Genomic DNA, 19797 nt, shown 5'->3' on the forward strand with positions numbered 1-19797 from the left:
CAGGGCTGACCGTCAGCTGGTTACACTGAATTCGTTGTCAAGGGCAGTAGTGGCGGTGAACGGTCAGGACAGGTCTGAGGGCTTGCGGACCCTCCCCTTCCCCACCCCCGGGCCATTCCGGCCCCCTCCTCCTGGGCCTGTCCGGCTGTCCGGGCTCTGGGCGCCGAGCCCCCCTCGGGGAGGAGGTGTCTCGGTGGCCCCCACTCTCCACCAGCACTCGGGCCTCGCGGGTGCCGGCGTGGCTGGGGAGACGAGCCCGGGCGGGACCCGCCTGGCCGCGGGACACCTGCTCAGCCAGCCACGTGGCGGCGGGCGGGGACAAGGTGGGCCCAGCGCTGGGGCGCCTGGCCTGGGAGCAGGTGAGGGCGGAGGGGCGGAGGGGTGGAGGGTGGGGAGTGTGCACGGGGTCTCGGGGACTGCTGCTTTCCCAGAGGAGCTCCGTCCTGTGTCAAGGCGCCGGGCGGGGGTCACCCGTGCCCCGGCGAAGGTACTGGTCCCCCCTCCCCGCCGGGTCACCTGGTGCGGTGCGTCCGCGCGGCTGCACCCGGCCCTCGGGCACGCCCGCGCCTTTCCTCCGGCGCAGAGTGGCGCCCCCGGGGGCCCCCAGGGCACCCCGGCTCGGGATGGGCGCCGCGGCTGGAGCGGCGTGGGCTGCTCCGTATGGGGTTTGTGTCCGTGGGGTGCTCAGGTGGCGCGGGTCTCCCCACTGACCGAGAGGTGAGGGACATGGGGCTCTGGCCCGAGACGGGTCTCCGTAACACTCGGGTCCCTTCCCCGAGGCTGAGGGGCCGAACGGAGGGGGCGTGCGAAGTCCAGAGCCAGCGGCGGGGCCCTCTCCGTCTGTGCATGGGACGCTTCCCGGGTCGCTCCCTCAGCCCACTGTCTCCGCAGCCCGCCGAGGGCTGCACTCTCCCCTGCCTTTTTTGTGTGTAAACGCTGCCTCCCGCCCCCCAAATCTTTGCTTTGAATACTCCTCAGTGTTTTCCCTTCCTCGTCTTTGCTGGTTGCTGCCATCCGTCCTGTTCCTCTCACAGTACGACAAGCTCTACCCCTGTAGCCCTTATCTCATACTCGTTTCCTCTTCTTTCCAAAATGCCAGGAGTCCTGTGTCCCAGCTCCATGCTGGGGAGGGCTGGCACCCACAGCAGGGCGCAAGGTCCGTGCCCCAAGGGAAGGGAAGCCTCTGCTGGCCTGATGAAAACCAAGCCCTGCTAATGATGCTTGTCTTTTTCTTACCTGCCCTGTATGCTCCCCTGCCCCTTTTTGGCCCTGCTCCAGGGGGCCCCCCAGAGGGAACTCCTAACCTCCTCTCTTCCACTCTGCTCACCATCCAAGCTACATTCACTCACCACCTGCAGCCAGTTCTAGTGAGCAGGTGGTGCCCTCGCCCCGGACAAAGGGAATGGCAGGAATGCCAGGGAATGCGAAGCTGTCCTCAAGGGCTGGGCAGCTGGCTGACCCCCATATTGAAGGAGCTCAGGGAAGAGAGAGCTGGGGGCAGCTGTGGTTTTAGGGCAGCAAGATTTGAGCACAGGGAGGCTATGAAGGACGAGTGGGGTGTATTTGGGTCCCAAAGAGGCACAGGAGATGTTTCCAGATGAGGTAGAACAAGGTCCCTTCTTCAGTCCACTCTGAACCATAAGGATAGAGGAGGAGCCCTCCTGACCCAGGATGCTGTTCACCTTCCAGCCGGATCCCCCCATGCAGACCACCAGGACCCCCATTTCCGCAAGAATGGCCCAGATGTCCCAAGTGCAGGAACTCTTTCACGAGGCAGCCCAGCAGGTAGGTCTGGGCGGTGCGGGTGTGTGTGATGGAACCACCAAAGGCCTGTGCACGAGGGGTTGCCAGACATGGAAACATTACAGTGTACTGTTTTAAAAGCAAAGTAATTATCTAAGAAGTTTACTTTGGTATTCCATCTTAACCAGGAAAATATTATAGCCAACTCTTAGCCATCTGTGTGCAGAAAACTTCTTTGTATTATTTGTAGTGGATTTTGAATCCTGGACACAATCCCGCAGGGCTGTGTTCCCATATCCTCTTACTTAGCTCCTCATATCTAGCCCCAAAGTATTCAAGCTGCTTAGAAATGAGTGACTGGAGACTCAGAATAGGTCCTCAAAGATATTTCAAAACTCTTGCCCAGAACTGTTCACCCTGGGTGGAAAGGCATGTGGCCACATTCTTAGTGTAGGTAAGGACTATTAAAAAGACCTTGATTTGTTGGGGGCCTCACATTTTATTTGGCTTGACCAGTCTGTCACCATACTTCCTGTGCATTTTCTTTGGATATGTAAGACTGTACGTGAGTGTTTATGCATTTACCATATATTTGTGGACTACTTCCTAAATAATGAATACTGTGTTAAGCATGAAAAAGGTACCAGATGGAAAACATAAGCCCTTGTCCCCAGGGATTACAAAAAGAGGAAAAAATAGACATTCTTGGTTCATCTCTGTGAGATGGATCTGTGAAGGCTCCACTGTGATCCTTTCTCCTTTGTTCAAAACCATCCATGGCTCCCCATGTCCACCACCCAGAGTCCAAACTCCTTAGCCTAGTACCTGCATAGTCTGTTTCAGCCTCAGACTAGCTTTCTTCTTCTTCATCTAGCTTTCTTCCAGAGACTTGAGCTCCAGCAGGAGTGGGTCCATAAAGACCCTTTTCTAGGAATCTCTGTCCTGAAGTCTGGCTGGCCTGAGCTAATCACTCTAGAAAAAAGCCTCAAGTACACTCCATTAGGGCCGAGGCCTCTGACCCAAGTCTGGGAGTGGGTGTTGCCTGGTTGACTTCCTGGATGTGGCCCACCGCTGACCCCATGCTATGCCCCAGCACTGCCTGACTGCTTGCCCTCCCTTTCCCCCGCCTCCCCTCCTCGTTACTCTCCTCAATTCAGTGGCTTACTTGTGTGCTTGTGTGGGAAGAGTACGGAAGAGAGTCTGGTCCATTTGTGGGGTGCTGGTGAGCAGGGAGGTAGCTCTGGCAAGAGAGGCAGATAGAAGCAAACATGTTAAGAGGCAGAGGAGTGCTTAGAGATCCTCTGGCCCAGTTCCCATACTTAGCATGTCAAGAAACAACCCCAGAGTTGTTGAATGACTTGTTCAAAGCCACATGCAAAAAGTAGCAGAGCCAGGCAGGCACCAAGACTACTGCCCCCATAATACAGCTCTGGGTTCATCTTAATGCATCCAGTCTTACAGTTATAATACAATTTTGAGCATCAGTGTGAGGCTTTGCTGCAAAACTTTTGCTTCTGTTTTCTGTGCCCTCATTAGCTAGTGTGCAGTTAAGAACCAACCTGTAGTTTTCCTACACATTTTTTGGGTCTGTTTTGGCATCTTTCAAAAGTCAATATGCAAAGGGAACCTTGGAAGCCACATGCAAAGTAATAGCATATTACTTTATTAGTATGTAGAGAAATGAATACAGCTAAGGAGAAATGAAAAGGGAACTTAAGCACATCTTGTCACCCTCTCCTTTTATAGATAAGGAACTAGAGCCCAGAATAGTTGGGTAGAAGAGAAAGTCTCGCATCGGGCGTTCCTGCACCCATGGCTCCTCTTGCCCTCCCAGCTTTCATAGGCATGAGGCTTATATGATTGGTAGGGATTCTCCTTAATAAAAAGCATACAGATTACACATACAATCTTGTACGTGATCTTTGAAAGGGATTCAATGTGGGTGAAGGATCTTGAAGTTTAAGCTATCAGCTTCACTGCAAAGCCACCAAAGTACCTGGACAGAGCCAACTTTTGGAGGTGGCAGGAGAAAAGAGGCTTATCGTCCTGGAATCTGGGGTAGAGGAAAGAACAGATGCCATTCTCAGAATGAGTCTGAGGCTTTTGTGTGGGCACTGTCATTTTTCCTGCTCTTTCTTTTTGTCTTAACCCCTTGCAGTTTTACAGCCCTATTTGTTACTTAGCCTAGGAGGTCAATCCTGAAAATGACAACTGAGTCAAAAATGCTGCATATTTGTAAAAAGTTTGATGGAGACATTTTCTGGTGTCCTAGAAACTGGAATGAAAGTGATCCTTCCCTGAAATGAATAAAGTAGGATTATGTTTCACTTGTACTCACAGGATCTTCATTTATGGTGAATGAGTGACAGCATGGAAAGGTCAATGCCACTGAAAAAATTTACAACTTAACATTTCCCAAGAGAAGTGGGGAATGCCATGGCCACAGGGGAAGCATCAGGTTCTGGTCAGGTGCAGACACAGGAGTGAGGGGAGAGCCTGAGCTGGCACCTTTATTGGGGTTTCTGTGAGAAGGGCAGGGAAGGGCAGAGTGAACATCTTAGGACCTGAATAGCCCTGGCAGGCTTTGGGCAGCAGAGGTGGTCTCTGCCTGGCACCTGGCCCTGGGATGATTTAAGATGGGAAATCCTGGCTTGGTGTGTGAGTTTAGATAAAAGGAGTGACTTGGAGTATAGACTTGGCAGTGGTTGGCTTGCATGTGAGAAGCATGCTTCCAGCTGGTCCTTTGCTATCACCCTGGGTGGGGGTCAGTCATTCCTCAGCCAGCAAGATTTTTAAGATGCTATTAACATCATAAGATATAGAAAATAAAAACATGCTTATTAATACATTCTGCCTAGCTGTGAATGAATGGACTAGGGGACTTTAAATCTTCTTCCTGTTGAAAGGTATATTTCACCCATGGCCAGATATGGAAAAAATACAGTCCTTGCCATCATTTAATAGATGGGGATTTGCAAGGAGAACCCCAGCCTCTTAAGCACTATTCTTGTAATTCGAGTAAGGTACCACTAGGTGGTGCTTAGTCTCTGGCCTGGCCTGATTGAAGACCCTGGTTTTCCATAGGGGTGGATAACTGAACTTTAATTTATTTTTCCATTCATTTTCTGCTTTCTCTGACCAAAACATATCTCTTCAGGATAACAGTTCAAATGCTAGATAGTTCTATGTTCAAAGAAGAGTATCAAATAATTGTAGTTAAGATTGAGACATATAGAGACTTCAGTGTAATTCAATTCAGTATCACTTTTTACTCTTCAGTCATTCCTAAGTGTAATGTAATTTGGTTCTTTAAAAAATGTTTTTCCTTCTGAGTTTTAATACCTTAATCAAAAGACTGTGGTGGTTGTGCTGAGGGTGGTGTGCTTTAGAATATCTTGGCAAGAGAAGTCTTTTGAGGTATTACCTATACCTCGATGGCTTCGATGCATTTCTAATAGGACAATGCTTTGTGTAACCATTTCTCAGCAGAAAAACCTTTGTTTTTGTTTTGATGTGTTTTCTTCTCCATATGAAAAGATGTAAAGAAAGAGAAAAAGAGAGTGGGGGTAAAAGTCATTTGTTTGTAAAAATTCTACTATGTTCTTTTCCAAAGCTGTAGACAGCTTGTTAAGTCCCATGCACAATCCCTGTCAGCAGTTACAGGATTTAGGTGCTTACGGATGAACTTGAAGCAGTGGTGGCCTAGAAACCCTCACTACACCAAAAACAGTTATCTCTGATCCAGATGATAAATTCGCTCTAACATGAATCCCAGGGCTCATGGAATTAAACTTAACACAGACATCCCTGACTCATTTTGAATAACTTTCTTTTTTCTTTTAGGCAATTTTCAGTAAAGAAAAAAAGCAAAAACAAAAGATACATTTTTTTAAAAAAAAGATACACAAATTTCAAGGGCAGAAATTAATTTCACAGTTACAAGACTTCATGGATCTTTAAGTATCCTGTTCTTCTAATACATTTAAAATGTGATTCAAATCACAGGCATGCTTTGGTGAATCCATCCATCACGTATAAGGAAATGGAGTTATTAACAGGATTACCAACTCTACTCAGCCAGAAAGCCCATTCCGTTTTTAAAGTATTTCTAATAATGTGATAATTTTTCCTTAAGCTGTAAATTAGCATTTTTATCATAGCAGTACTAATGCATGCAGTAAAAAAAAAATTCAAACAACAGAAAATGATATAAAATCATAAATCTTCTTCCCTTCTTCTGTCACTTGCATTTCCTGGGACAGTCATGGCTTAATGGTTTCTGGTTCTCATTTTCCCTAGTGGTCATCATTATAACTTTACATAATGTATTTATACCTCAATTTCTTGGTTAAGTTATCAAGTTACTGTCAGTTTACCTGTGGCTTCTTGATATGAAAAAAGAGAACATTGGCATGTTTACTCTGCCTTCCATTTCCAGTTTTTTGCTAGGTTATTTGTATATTTGTCAAGGTTTATAAAACTTGTATTTTTCTCTGTAGTTATAGTGAACATTTCCATGTGCGTTATGTTTGGTGTATTGTAAAAGTTTTTCAACCTAAAAATAGCATTAGCAGTAATAATGTGTATGTGTGTGTCTGTTTAACTGAAAAACTAAGTGATGTTATTGGACTCATGGAGAAGAAAACACTTTTAAGTCATTGAAGTTTTGCTGCTTCAAAGCAAAAGGCTTTTAATTTCTTTCATGTTTCCTTTAATTCTTCTGGTTCATGTGTAGCTACTTCTGTGTCTTATATCTCATGCCCCATTTTTGTGTAAGTTTCTTATCTTTTGAGTTACAGTATTTTTTTTCACACACAGATCAGTGGTAATAAATTACTCTTTCCTTTTCTAACTATAGAACCTTGGAAGGCCAAATTCTTTTCGTGAACTTCAGAAACAGTATTTCACAACAGATTAAATGCTGAAGTAGATAGGAGAATCCAGCTGTCTTCAGTCAGGCTGGACATGAAAACGATTTGCAAAATGTATAACAAGGTGTATTTTTTTCACTAAATGCTTTTGTTTTAAAAAGTAGTTATTTTTCATGAAAAAGGTCACTTATTTGAACAGATAAGGATTGTTGTTATTGTTTAAGTGATTAGTAAGTATTTTTAAATATCTCCCCTTAAATTTCTTACTTGGTAGATGTTGATAGGTATAACACACATAACCAAAGCTCTGTGGGGTCTGCATTAATTTTTAAGAGCGTAAAAGGGTCTTGAGACCAAAAATTTGTGAACAGCTGCCCTAGGGATTAGATACACATTGCACATTTCTCATGGTTTATTTAGAGTTACTATGTGTCACTTCAGTATGAAATGTGGGAACTTGGCAATCACATAAGCTCATTTACCACCACCCCCCATCTTTTGTGCTAGAAGTACCATCCATGTTTCTTCCATATGCATGATAAAGCTTTCAAGGTGACATTGTGCCCAGTGATTGCCCTGGCTCATGTCTGCTCCTAGAATTAACTGGATCTGAACTTGGAGCTTCTTGGGTGCCTTGGAAGACAGTTTCTCTCAGCTGCCCTGGGCTCTTCCTTTGCTATTTTTCACCCCTGCCAACCTATTTACAGGAATTTTCTCAATTGGCTGGTCTGCTGGTAGTACTTATTTTCCCCCCTTCTAATTATAGTTTCATACTTAAAAAAACAACACAACTTTCTGTCATTTTCATGGTAATTTGGAAGGTAGGAGAGTGCTTGCTCTGCTAGCTTTAAGAGGTACCTAATGTCACTTTCTAAAACACTTCATTCATTCATTCACTCCACAAATTCATTTAGTAAGTATTATGTGGTACTTACATCCATGTGGCCCTAGGGATACAAGAGTGAGCAAGCTATTTTTTCATAAGTGTCTGGGTCCCTTTTATAAAAAATAGCTTTCACCGAAGCTATTTATTTTTGAACTTATAAAGTTTTGATAAAAATTTCACATTCAGAGAGAGTTGCAACAGTACAAAGAACCCCCATGTGCTGTTAACTCAGATTCTCCAGTTGTTAACACTTTTTCCTTTTGTGTTATCATTTGTGTGTGTGCTCTCTCTGTGGGTTTCTATCCCATCTATATATGGCTATATGTTCTAATATACATTATATCCTATAGTACATACTATTTTCCTACTTATCTAAACTATGTGGCATCATGTCCTGTCACCCATAAAAACTTCAGTGTGTGTTTCCTAAGAACAAGAATTTTCTTTTACCTGACTACAGTGTATTTATCAAGATCAGGAAATTTAACTGTTACCCACAGTTCCACATTCCAATTTTGACAATCATTCCAATAACATCCTACAGCTTTCCTCCATTTCAGGACTCAGTCCAGGATCATACATTGTATCTAGTTGACACATCTCTTAGTCTCCTTTAATCTGGAGCAGTTCCTTACTATTTCTTTGTCATCTTTCATGACTTTGACAATTTTTGAAGAACAGTTATTTTGTATTATCCTTCAATTTGAGACAGGAACCCTAGGTTTTGTATTTTTGGCAGGACTGCCATAGAAGTGATAGCATGGTATTCTCCAGGCATCATACCAGGTGCAGGATTTCTGTTTGTCCCCTTATTGGTGATGCTGACTTTCGCCTCTCTTTTCAGGGGATGTCCACTAGGATAATTCACTTAAAAGTTACTAAGTTTCCCTTTGTAATTAATAAACAATTTGTTGGGGAGACTTTGAGACTATGGAAATATCCCGTTCTTCGTCAGTCTTTCACCCACTAGCTGTAGCATCTATGGATGATTCTTGGCAGAATCAGTTGTTATTGCTATGGTTGCAAACTGGTGATTTTCTAACACCGTCATTCCTTCTATGTATATTAGTTGGTCTACTGTGAAGAAGGGCTTTCCCTTCTTCCTCATATTTTAATTTATTCGTTTAACTTATTCATTTTTTTATTTATATCCGTTTGGAACCACATTATTACTTTATTCCATGAATATTCTATTGTAATTATTATTTATTCTGATGCTCAAATTATTCCAGATTTGGCCAGTAGGAGCCTCTTCAAGTTGTCCACTATGTCCGTTTGACACATCCTCCTCGTTTTCATTTTTAGCACTTCTTTACTTCATGGCCTATTTGTACTTTCTCTGCTCCAGCCCTGAATCAGCCTTTTCTCTAAAAAGCTTTGGTCCTTAAAGTGAGGAATGGTATTTAAACACCAAGATCTGGGTGCTACTTATGTTCATCTCCTGGGGTGTCTTTGCTTATAGATCCCTGAGTGGACAGAGAGAAGGAATATAAATATACATTTATATGTTTATGTAGTTCTGTATTTTTCTCTGTATGTTAAAAGTGATAAATTCAAAATGATACCTCTAATTCCAATTAATCCCAGAAGATTCATTCTGTTCTCTCCCTTTTCCTTAGTCGTAATGCCCTTCTCCAAGTGAGAAATCTGACTCCCATTTAGTATCTTTACTTATTTGCTCTATCATGCAGTTCACAGAAGGTATATTCAGAACTGATAACTCCTGCACCTGTTCCCCCCCCTCCAAAAAAAACAACTTTTTTGTGCAGAATCTATCTAGAATTTTATATTAGTTTGTAGTTATTTTTGTCTTAAGACTGAGAGCACATAGTCAAAGTACTATGTTCTGGTGTGTTTTTCCCCCCATCAGTGTAGTTATGTTACTCATTTGAAATATAGTTAGGTTATTTTATTTCTCTTTGAATTCCATTTTAATTTTTCTCTGTCATCCTTGTTGATTTGATTTTGTCTAATTTTGAGTATGTAATACACTAACATGATTCCAAAAGTGAAAACTACTCAGTATGTAATAATTCTTAAACAAACATAATATTGGCTGCCCTGCTGAAGCACCTAGAAGAATGAACCTTCGGCAGTTGGTTTGTAGCTGATTTGCCTTTAGAGTTTATGTGGCGTCTCCTGGTGTTAAACTCGGGTAGACTTCCCAGCAGCCACCTGGATCCTACAGGATATGTATGCTCTGCACTTTTGCCAAGGGGTTGGGGAAGAGCAGGGGAAGCTCTTATTTAGGTGGTCATCCATTGCTACTGTGGGATTTTGCCATTTGTGGGATGTTGTCAGGCACCCGGAGCATTGTGTCTCTCTCTGGGCTCTGGGTTCTGTGGGCAGAAGTGGCTGCTCTGGGGGAAGGAGCTGCTCCTGCGCGGTCCTAGGAGGCAGAGCATCTCTGTGTCCCAGTGCCTGAGGGTCTTGGCACTCTTGGGGTTATATGGTTGTGTGACCAGGCTGAACTTTGGGATATTTGCAGCCTTGCACAGAAATTAGGATACACAGGCATGGAAAAACCACAAAGCCAGCATCCAGGAACTGCTGTATGTAAACAGGGTCTATGGCATACAAGACCCACGTCGCCATGAAGATCTCACATTTCTAGAAATGACTAAATCAGAATTGGCCAAGGATGCTGCCCAGATTCGAATCCAGGGAAATCAGACTTTGTCCACTCCAGGTAGGCCCTTGCCTCCTCCGCTGCAGAGCCCCTTCCATTTGCAGCCTCCATTGGGGTGGCAGAGCCCTCACTGGATGCCCATTGTAGAGCTCCCAGCACAGTGCAGAAGGGGCTGCCTCCCCAGGGCTGGGAAGGCGCAGGGGTTGGAGAGGCAGCGTTCAGGGCTGAGCTGTAGAACAAGGATTCACCTGTGACATGGAACAGTTAGCTGGGGAAACTAAAGGCTGCACAGTCAGTAAGACCTCTTTTCTTTCTCTTCCTCCCTACTTCCCTGAAGAAACCTTCACCCACTTCTAAAATTGTCTGTTGTGCTCCATGCTTGCAAAAAGCTTTCAAATTATCATCTCGTCTAAATTGTACAAAACCCCCAGGATGCAGGCATGTGCGAGCCGTCTGCATCTCATGCAGGTGCCCCAGGTGGGCTCTGGCCCACGGCCTCTGGCAGCTCCAGCATGTGGTGCCTGTTCAGAGCTGGACGGAAGGAAGGCAGATCCCACTCTACCCACTGGATCAAGGTTCAGCAGCAGCTCGGGATAGTCTCAGATGTGTAATTAATAATGAAATAATTAGCTTTCAGAAGCCAAACTGCTGGCTCACGCATGTACGCTCCAGGCAGAACCAGTCCCCGCGGGTGTCCTTTGGGCGGCAGGGGCAGGCCATGTCTTGCCCTGACCCACTCCTGACCCTGTGGGGCAGACACAGAGTTTCTCACCTGGTTTCTTTTCCTCTGGCTGTCAGAAGAGAGAAAGGGTGTCATCTCACATTTCTGATCATTAAGTCCTGGCAGATGGCCTGCGAGAGATGGCTGCAAAAGGCTCCTGGGCGTGAGCTCCTCTCATTGCCTGCGGCAGAGCTTCTCTCTCTTACTCAGCTCAGTTTCTGGGTGCAGGGAGCTAAGTGTTTCCTCCTCTGGGCACTTTTCAGGTGCAATTTCTCTGCCTTTCTAGATGCCCTGCTCAAGTTAGAGCATCTCTATTCACAGGAAAAAACACTTACCTCTGAGCAAAGCAACTGCCAGGCAGCCACAGTGTTTCTGGTGTGTGCTCAGAGGGACAAGGGCCAGGCTTCTTGTCCTTGAGCTCAGGAGAGAAAACCTAGTAATGAGCAGCACAAAGGCGATATTCTCGGGCCGGGCTCCATGCTGCTGCGGGGCGGCGCCCCTGGAACCGGCCAAGCTGAGGGTCATCAAGAAAGAGAAGAACCAGTCCCTTGAGCATATATATGGTGCCCATTTGATCTTCACTCTTCTTTATCTTCTTTCTTAGTCCCCACCTCTGCTTCCCAGTATCCTCTGTACCAGGCACAGTCACCTTCCTTTCCATACAGCCTCTTATGTTTGTGTCATGGAGTGTTCAATGGGACTTCCGTTATTTCCGAATCAATGACTGGGGCCCAAACCTAAGGATGATGAGGTTCTAGGAACATCATCAACAACTGGGACCAGACCTTGAGGCTTCTTTAACAAGACAACCCATGACTGAGCCACCTGTTATTTTCCCATCACCCAGCTGTTCCCTTCCCCTTCTGCAGGTGAGACGAATGACGCAGAGGGAGGGTCTGGGAGCCTTTGTGGGAGGGCATATCTGAGCCGGGGGCTTTCTCACCCTCCCATGCTGGTGGGGAGAAGCCACTACTCTGTCTTCCTCGTGGATGGCTGTCTGCGCTGCAGACCCACTGCAGATAGGCCCTCAGCCTGTCTGGACAGGAGCAACAGGGAACTGGAGAGAGCAGGCAGGGCGGAGAGGGAGTGGGGTGATGAACAGCCAGTTGGGACGCTGTGATTTATCATAGGAAATATATTTGGTTTTCATCCCCATTCCTGGCACAGAGCCCCCTAAAACCCTTGGAATTTCCTCATTTGTGGTTGTGGTTGAAAGGTATCTTGATATTCATACCAATCCCTTTTAACCACAGCTGGGTGTGTGTTAATGAGGCAACTGTTGGAAAGCACCTAAGGATGGGGGCTGGTTGCCAGGGGAACCAACCACATCACTGGCTGGGAACTCTCCCCCCTCACCTGCAGGGAGGGGAGAGGGACTGGAGGGTGAGTCAGTTGCCAGCAGCCAGGGTTTTCATCAGTCATATCTATGTAATGAGGCCTCCATAAAAAGCCAAAAGGCTAGGGTTCGGAGAGCTTTCAGGTCGGCGGACATGTGGGGATGTGGGGAGATGGAGCTCCTGGGGAGGTCAGGGAAGCTCCCCGCCTTTCCCATATCTGGCCCTATGCATCTCTTCCACTGACTGTTCAAGGGTTATATCCTTTTATAATAAACCTGTAATCTAGTAAGAAAAAATGTTTCTCTGATTCTGTGAGCTTGTCTAGCAAATTAATCGAACCTGAGGAGGGAGTCATGGGCACCTGCAGTCTATAGCTGGTTGGTCTGAAGCCCAGTGACAGCCTGGACTTGCAACTGGCATCTGCATTGGGGTGAGGAGAGCGGTGCTTTAGCACTGAGCCCTCACCCTGTGGGGTCCGGCGCTGTCTTTAGGTAGGTAGTGTCAGAACTGAGTTGAATTGCAGGACACCAGGTGGTGTTGGAGAATTGCTTGGTGTGGGGAAGAAACTCACACGTAGGAACTGGTGTCAGAGTCATACCAGCCGTGGGCCAGGAGGCCACTATGCAAGGGAGCCGGTTGGAGTTGTCCAGCCAGTGCTCTTGTGAAAGATCACCTCTGGGGCCACGGCAGAAGGCTGAGGGATGTCCCGTGAGTGGCGAGGCTGGAGGATGTGGTGGAGGAGGGTTGGGGGGAGAGCTTCAGTGTGGACATAGGCTCTGGGCATCGGTGCAGGCAGGGTCTACCCCATGGCGGCAGATACCCCTTGGGGTCTCTGTGTCACCTACTTGGCACTTTATCCTAGGGGTCTCGGTCTCCCCTTCGTGCCCTTTCTTGTGCTCTTGTCTCTTCTTCCTTCTCTCGTTTTCAGAGGCCTTATTCTGGTCTCCACAAACCTCAGGGTTACCACCTTGGGGCTGCTTACGGCCCTTCCCGCCAGTCTTCAGTGTGCAGGCTGTGGGAAGAAAGTTATATTCTCTTGTCACTTGGTGAAAACAAAAGTAGGCAGGCTCCCCTAAACGTCCTAACATCGCTGACACGACTCAGTGACCAAACCCATGTCAAACCATTCATACTCATTGCCAGGGTGCAGAGTCTCCTGAAGTTTTCTACCTCATCTGTGAAGCACTTTTCAGGTGCATTTGGTCCCATGAGATCTGGGGGGAGAAAGCTCTTCATATAGCAGTGGGTAAACAAACACATCGACTAAACAGCCTTCAGAGTGGAAAAGGGAGGCCTGGGATGAAAGAAATAAAGTTTCCAAAAATCGCAATGGGAGTTTTATGGATAAGGCAGATGCACCCAGGATATTAGAAATTGAAACCCGAAAGATTGAAATTTAGGAGAGAAAAGGGCAAATAACCTGTGGTACAGAGCCAAGTACAATCTGGAATGGGGAGCTTGAAACCCCAACGGTGGATTGAGGGCGGTTGTGTCTTTCTGTCCTGGGCTGTGAGGTGGGGTCCCCTCCCTGCCTGCCTCCCTGGGGTGTTGTAAGAATCAGAGGAGAGAATTGATGGAAGCTCCAAGCACTCTCTAAATTATTACCTTTGTTGCTGATAGTTGCTATTGTTATTACTGTTTCTAATAAATAATAGGCTTGTAACAAGCCATGATAGGAAGCTGAACACAAGCGAAGACAGGAAGTTGGGCCATGTCCTGAATTTTGAGATTAGGTTGTTGGAAAACAATTCTACATTCACCAAACAGGGCCCTAGATACCATTTATTCAAGGACAAGCATAGATTCGCAGGGTCTTTGCTGAGCCACCATCACTGCTCTCACATTTACTGACTTCCAAAAGATTCCTCATTTGTGATTTGTGAAGACAAAAGAACAGAAATACACACAGAGGCAAGGAGTTCCGGCTGGGTAAGGAAGTGACAAGGAGTGACCCCAAGCAGTCCCCTGGCCCGTCTGCCTCATGTGGCTTAATCAACAGCCCTGATGATTTCTTGAGGCCCTTTCTTGATCCATGGGTGTATGATACGGGGACGAAGAGGAGCTGGGATCCTCCCTTTTTGTTTTGACCAGGTCTAGTCGGCTTCAGCCTTTAGTCCTTGGTGATGGGTGCGTCCACTGTTCTTAGCCATTGAGGAACCCTGCGATTCTGTGACTCTGACCTTAGATTTTTTTCCCGCACTCTTGACTTTTTCTGCCTTCTCACTGTGTTTAAAGATTATATATTTGCATCAGTTAGACTCATTGCACACACTGGAACGAGAATCAGCTCTACCTGGTGCCCTGCCTTGAGACTCGTTCATTGCTGCTGGGGTGGCTTGAGGGTATTATTGGAGGACTGTACTGATGTCTGAATTTAGACAATTACTAACCCTACGTGAGAGCAGTTCACAGGAGGTTTAAGGTCTTAGTATTTTGCAAGGTTTTGTGTTTTTAGTAGTTTCCTTTTGAGTGTTTTGTATGTGCCTTCGTTATTTTTGAGTTGAAAAAATGAGGAAGGCATCTGTTTAGCCATTTATTGGCGTCTGATTCCAAACAACTGCCAAGTGATGGCCTTGTAATCCTGGATATGGTATGGAAGGGGGCATAGAGATCACTGCATCAGCCAGTGTTCAGTCAGGAAAACAGAAACTGTGTATTTTAAACAGAGGGAATTGAATACACAGAACTCATTACAAAGTGTTAGAAGGGATGGAGGAACAAAAAGTGTAAAGTAAAGATTACCCAAAGATTAGTAACTGCTGGAAGCTGCTGTTCCCTGTAGAACTGGAGGACTGAGAGGGAAGACAGCATTGCCCAGGGCTCGTGAACTGCCTGGGCTGGGACCCAGAACACCACCTCACATGGAAGTGACACACAGCACTTCTGCCTGCATTCTAAAGTCACATGGCCACACCTAACCTGCAAGAGGCTGGGAGAGAAGGGGATGCGTTTGCTAACAACTAGTCTCCCCTTCCTGTGGGTATGGGAATTGCTGCTGTTAAGAGTGAACAGCAACCCTTGTGCAGAATCGGTCTTCAATACTCTCCGTGTGTGTGTGTGTGTGTGTGTGTGTGTGTGTGTGTGTGTGTGTACACATGCCTGCCTGGGCACAGTGAGGTGCCAGCATTTTAGAGCTGACTTCTGCCTGTCCCATTTCTCTCCCCCTCCTCTTGCTGGCCCTCCTGCGAGCAACTGAACTGACTTTTGTGTGTTCTGTTTGAAGGGGGCCCTGGCCCAGCGCCAGCCCTGGTGGAAGAGCCCGCTGTTCGTGTGGGAGCCAGTGCTGTTCGGGACCTGGGACGGTGTGTTCACATCCTGCATGATCAACATTTTTGGGGTTGTCCTTTTCTTGAGGACCGGCTGGCTGGTGGTGAGTGATGAATCGGAGGCTCTGGATTTTCTTGTGGGCCTGTCACAGGAAAGCTGTGTCCCTCTTGGGCATTTCACATCCTTGAGGCACAGACGTTCCACACACATGAAATAAGAAGAAAGTACACTGAAAAGAATATAGGATAATAAAGTAGGGAAAAAAGGAAGCACACTGAATAGCTAGCATTGCTTTTTACATGAGAATCCTGAGAACCTGGGCCTCAGACAGAGGTTCCAGCAGATACTTCACCATGGATTTAACTATGGAAATGTGAGCACAGAAGTCAGAGCATATTGTGGGTGGGCCTAGATGTGTGCCAGAGGGAGCAGACTGATGGGCATTGATGAACACCTAATGTGTGCCAGGTATTGCCCTGTGCCAGCTTACAAAATACAAGACTTTGTTCCTCCCCCAGTGAGCAAAGAGCCCCAGTGGGTAGATTTCACATCAGGAATCCAAAGAGGTCTCAAAGAAGTGTTAAATCCCTCAGGAACAGAACAGGGGGCTGACAAATCCAGGAAAGCTTCCTGGAGGAGATGTAGTTGAGTCAGGCCTTGAGAGGTCAGCTGGGTTGGACAGGTGAACAAGAGAGGGGGACATTCATGGTGTAGAAGGTACTAGTCAGTGTTCTCTAGGGAAGCAGAGCCAGTGCTCATGGGAGATGTGTATGTCCTAGGGGTTAGCAAGTCCAAAACCTATAGGTCACGTGAAGGTCAGGGAAGAATTGGTATTTCAGGCTAGAGTCCAAAGGCTGGAAACTCAGGCACCATTTTATGCTGCGGTCTAGAAACACAATTCCTTCTTCTTTGGGAAACCTGTCTTTGTTTTCAAGGCCTTCAAGAGATTGAATGAGGCCCACCCACATTATGGAGGATAATTTTAATCTCCTTCACGTAAAGTCAATTGACTATAAGTGTTAATTCCATTCAAAAATATGTGTACAGCAACATCTAGATTAGTGTTTGGCTAAACAACTGGTTACCATAGTCTACCCAAGTTGACACATTTAATTAGCCATCACATAAGCAAATTCTGGGGTATTAAAGCTCCACTATAGTGGGGTTCTTAGCTCCTTAGAAGGCCTGGGTGAGGCCAGACCTTCCTAAGCTTGCTCTACGCCATACCCTTAGCCATAGCCTGTGTGTGTCTGAAACTTTCTTTAAGTTAATGCATGGAAAGCTTAGAGCCGAGTCAGCAAGGTTTCTAGTATGGATGCTAAGAATTGGTGCCTTTTACACCCCTCACAAGCATACAGAGGCTCCACTTACAAAAACACAAGGCCTCCAGCTCAGACTCCTTGTCCTGGCAGGTAGTCTCAGGCTGCTGGGATCGATCTCTGTTTTTGGCCCTTAGTAAAGGCCACCTCACTGCCCAGCACCTCTCTATCCTGTGTCCTCTGGGAGCCCATCAGTCTGACTTCAGTGGCAGAGGAAGGCCTGGCCTGCTTCATGCAGGGGATGGTTATGGATTGGTAGAATGAGAGAAAGGTACGCTCTCTCTATTCTGATTCTTAAGTCCTGAAGACCCTCCTCTTAGCCCTCCCACTGGGTAATTTTTTTGAGGAATGGCTATCCAGGTGTGTCAGTACTATCCCCAAAGTGAAGGTACAAGTTGTATTCATTTCATATTGCTGCGTAACAAATTACTCCAAATCTTAGCAGCATCAAGTAACAAATATGTATTATATATAGTTTCTGTGGTTCAGGGCACCAGGTGCAACTTAGCTGGGTGCCTCTGGCTCATGGTCTCCTGTGAGGTTGCAGTGGAGCTGTCAGTCAGGGCTGCAGTCTCATTTGAAGGCTCCAGTGATGGAGGGTCCATTTCCAAGATTACTTGCATAGTTCTTGACAGGCCTCCTCCTGTGGGCCTCCTTCTAGGGTTGCCTTGTGCTGTGCAGCTGGCTTCCCCTAGGATGAGCAGTCTGAGAGGGAGAGAGCACCAGTGCCCAGCATGAAGCCACAGTCTTTGGGGATCTTAGCCTTAGAAGTGGCATCCCATCACCCCTGCAGGATTATGTTCATTAAAAGTGAACCACGAGGTCCAACCCCCATTCAGGGGGGTAGGTTACACAAGGGCATGGGTGCCCGGGGCTGGCATCATGGGAGCTATCTTGGAGGCTCACTTCCACACGAATATGTCTGTTTGTGATCATCCTAAAATCATCTCTGTTGTTCAGTTCTGATATTAGTTTGGCCTGAAATTTCATATTTGATCCTGGGAAAAAAGGCAAATGTGAAATGCCAAAATAAGGTAGAGCTTATAGGGGATGGCATAAAGTTAAAGGAAGCAGAGGTCATGCCAAAATGATCTTCAAGTAAACAATATTAACTCTAAAGAACAATTGGGCAACCTACTTATAATGTGGAGGATGTTAAAGTGGCAGTTTTGGTATGGAAACTTAAAGGTTGGTATGGGATATTTTATAATCACATTCAGACAATTTAAAAGCATGAACAGAGGAAGAACATTGTAATTATATAATTTCATTAAACTTATGAAGTCAGTGACATAAGAAACTGAGAAACATAACTAAATAAAACATAGTCCCGCTCTCTTGGAGCTCACAGTTAGAGGTAAAGATGGGCTTGGACAGACTCTGTACGGTAAGTCCTAACCCTGTGAGCTGCGGGGGCCCAGAGAGGAGTCAGAGGGGCGGCTTCCCAGAGGATGTGGGGAGCGTCCCTGTCAGGGAGGCTGAAGGAGGAGGAAGGCCCTCCAGGCAGGGGCAGCAGTGAGGCTGGGAGGGTGGTGGGAGAGAGCACATGACTTCCACGTCGGGCACAGCGTGCATCTACTCGGGGACCATCAGCAGAAGGGTGGGAGGGACCGGGGAGGTGGTGAGGGGATGGACTGGGGGCGCCCCCTGAGTGCATAATGCGGCTGTGACCCACCCTGTTGGCCATGGGAAGTCACTGAAGAGTTGGAAGCCAGGATGTTTCCCTTCCTCTGGAATTTCTTCCAGGTCTTATGCTTGTGGTGCTGCCTCTGTCCTTTTGCAGGTGGCCCAGCTCTTCTTATCCCGACTGCAGCCCTGGGGCTGTTGAGGGGAGTGGTCAGTACTCCCAGGAGGGGCCTCCATATCCTAACCCATGACCTTGTTCCTTCCTGTTTCGCTGTAGGGAAATACCGGCGTGCTCATGGGCATGTTCCTGGTGTCCTTTGTCATCCTGGTGGCCCTGGTCACCGTGCTGTCTGGCATCGGTGTCGGGGAGCACTGTGGTGCTGGCAGCGGTGGCGTGTACTCCATGATCTCCTCGGTCCTCGGCGGGCAGACCGGGGGCACAATCGGGCTGCTCTACGTGTTTGGACAGGTGAGCCTGGGCTGCCAAGGCCCAGCTGCCGTGCCTGGAGGCCACCTTCCTTTGCCTTGCCATTGGCCACTGTCTTCTCTTCCACTTTCCCTCTTGGCCCAGGGAGGTGGGGGTGGGGGCAGTCGCTGTTTTTATAGATGGGCAGCCTGGGTCTCTGCAAGGGCCCCTGGGCCAGTGCTCCTTCCTCTCCTCCAACTCCCCCACCTCGTGGAGTCCCGCTTTGACCCGCAGGGCAGGGCCTGGGCTGGAACTGTTCTTGCCACGCTTGTCTGTCTGGGAGGGGAGTGAACGACTCTGGCCAGAACCTAGGTGGCAGCTGGGTGGCCTGGTCCCTGGGGTACTTTTGTGCTGAAGAGGGGACATTTTGCCTGTGCCAAAGGACTTTCCTAGAAGCAGGCACTTCTCAAATGAGCTGGTGCTCGAGGTGCAGCGGCAGCTTGATGGCCTGCAAGCCCTGTGTGGCCGCCAGGTCTGCAGAGCAGCATACTAATGAGGGGCTGCCTCATCAGGGTGGGCGAGGCCCTCGGAAACCCAGCGAGTAGGGAGAAGGCTTATTTAGCTAAAACACAGAGATGATGACCTAATGCTGAGGAAACAGAGTGCAGACATTAAGAAGCGGCTCTTTGTAAGCACTTCTTCACTTACAAAGGGCCTTTATGATTGTCTAAAGGGTGGTTGAAAAAACAGTTTCAAGAAAAGAATTTGTCCAAGTAAGAGTACAAGAGTCTTCTCAAAGAAAGCTTTGGTTTTGTTCCTTTTATTTTTAAGCATCAGGGGCAGGATATTTTCACATGAATACATCTGATTCTCCAAAAAGCACCAAAGTGTGTGTGTGTGTGTATGTGTGTGTGGATATTTTCACATGAATACATCTGATTCTCCAAAAAGCACCAAAGTGTGTGTGTGTGTGTGTGTGTGTGTGTGTGTGT

General features: G+C 47.0%; 1 protein-coding gene across 4 annotated transcripts in view; it reads left to right on the top strand.

Moving 5' to 3' along the window:
* Window positions 1-257: 257 nt before the first annotated feature.
* SLC12A8 (solute carrier family 12 member 8) overlaps window positions 258-19797 on the top strand; it is a 122361-nt gene continuing 102821 nt past the window's right edge. For 2 of the 4 annotated variants that reach the window (XM_073231499.1, XM_073231502.1), the window contains exons 1-4: window positions 545-717; window positions 1690-1785; window positions 15411-15557; window positions 18677-18868. In XM_073231499.1, the coding sequence (XP_073087600.1) occupies window positions 661-717; window positions 1690-1785; window positions 15411-15557; window positions 18677-18868 (492 nt within the window). In that variant the 5' untranslated portion in view covers window positions 545-660. Of the gene's footprint in view, window positions 360-391; window positions 488-544; window positions 718-1689; window positions 1786-15410; window positions 15558-18676; window positions 18869-19797 lie in introns of those variants that run through there. The other 2 variants (XM_073231501.1, XM_073231500.1) reach the window with 2 other exon arrangements.

This window comes from Manis javanica, chromosome 3, assembly GCF_040802235.1.
Source record: "Manis javanica isolate MJ-LG chromosome 3, MJ_LKY, whole genome shotgun sequence".
In the NCBI taxonomy this organism is placed as follows: Eukaryota; Metazoa; Chordata; class Mammalia; order Pholidota; family Manidae; genus Manis; species Manis javanica.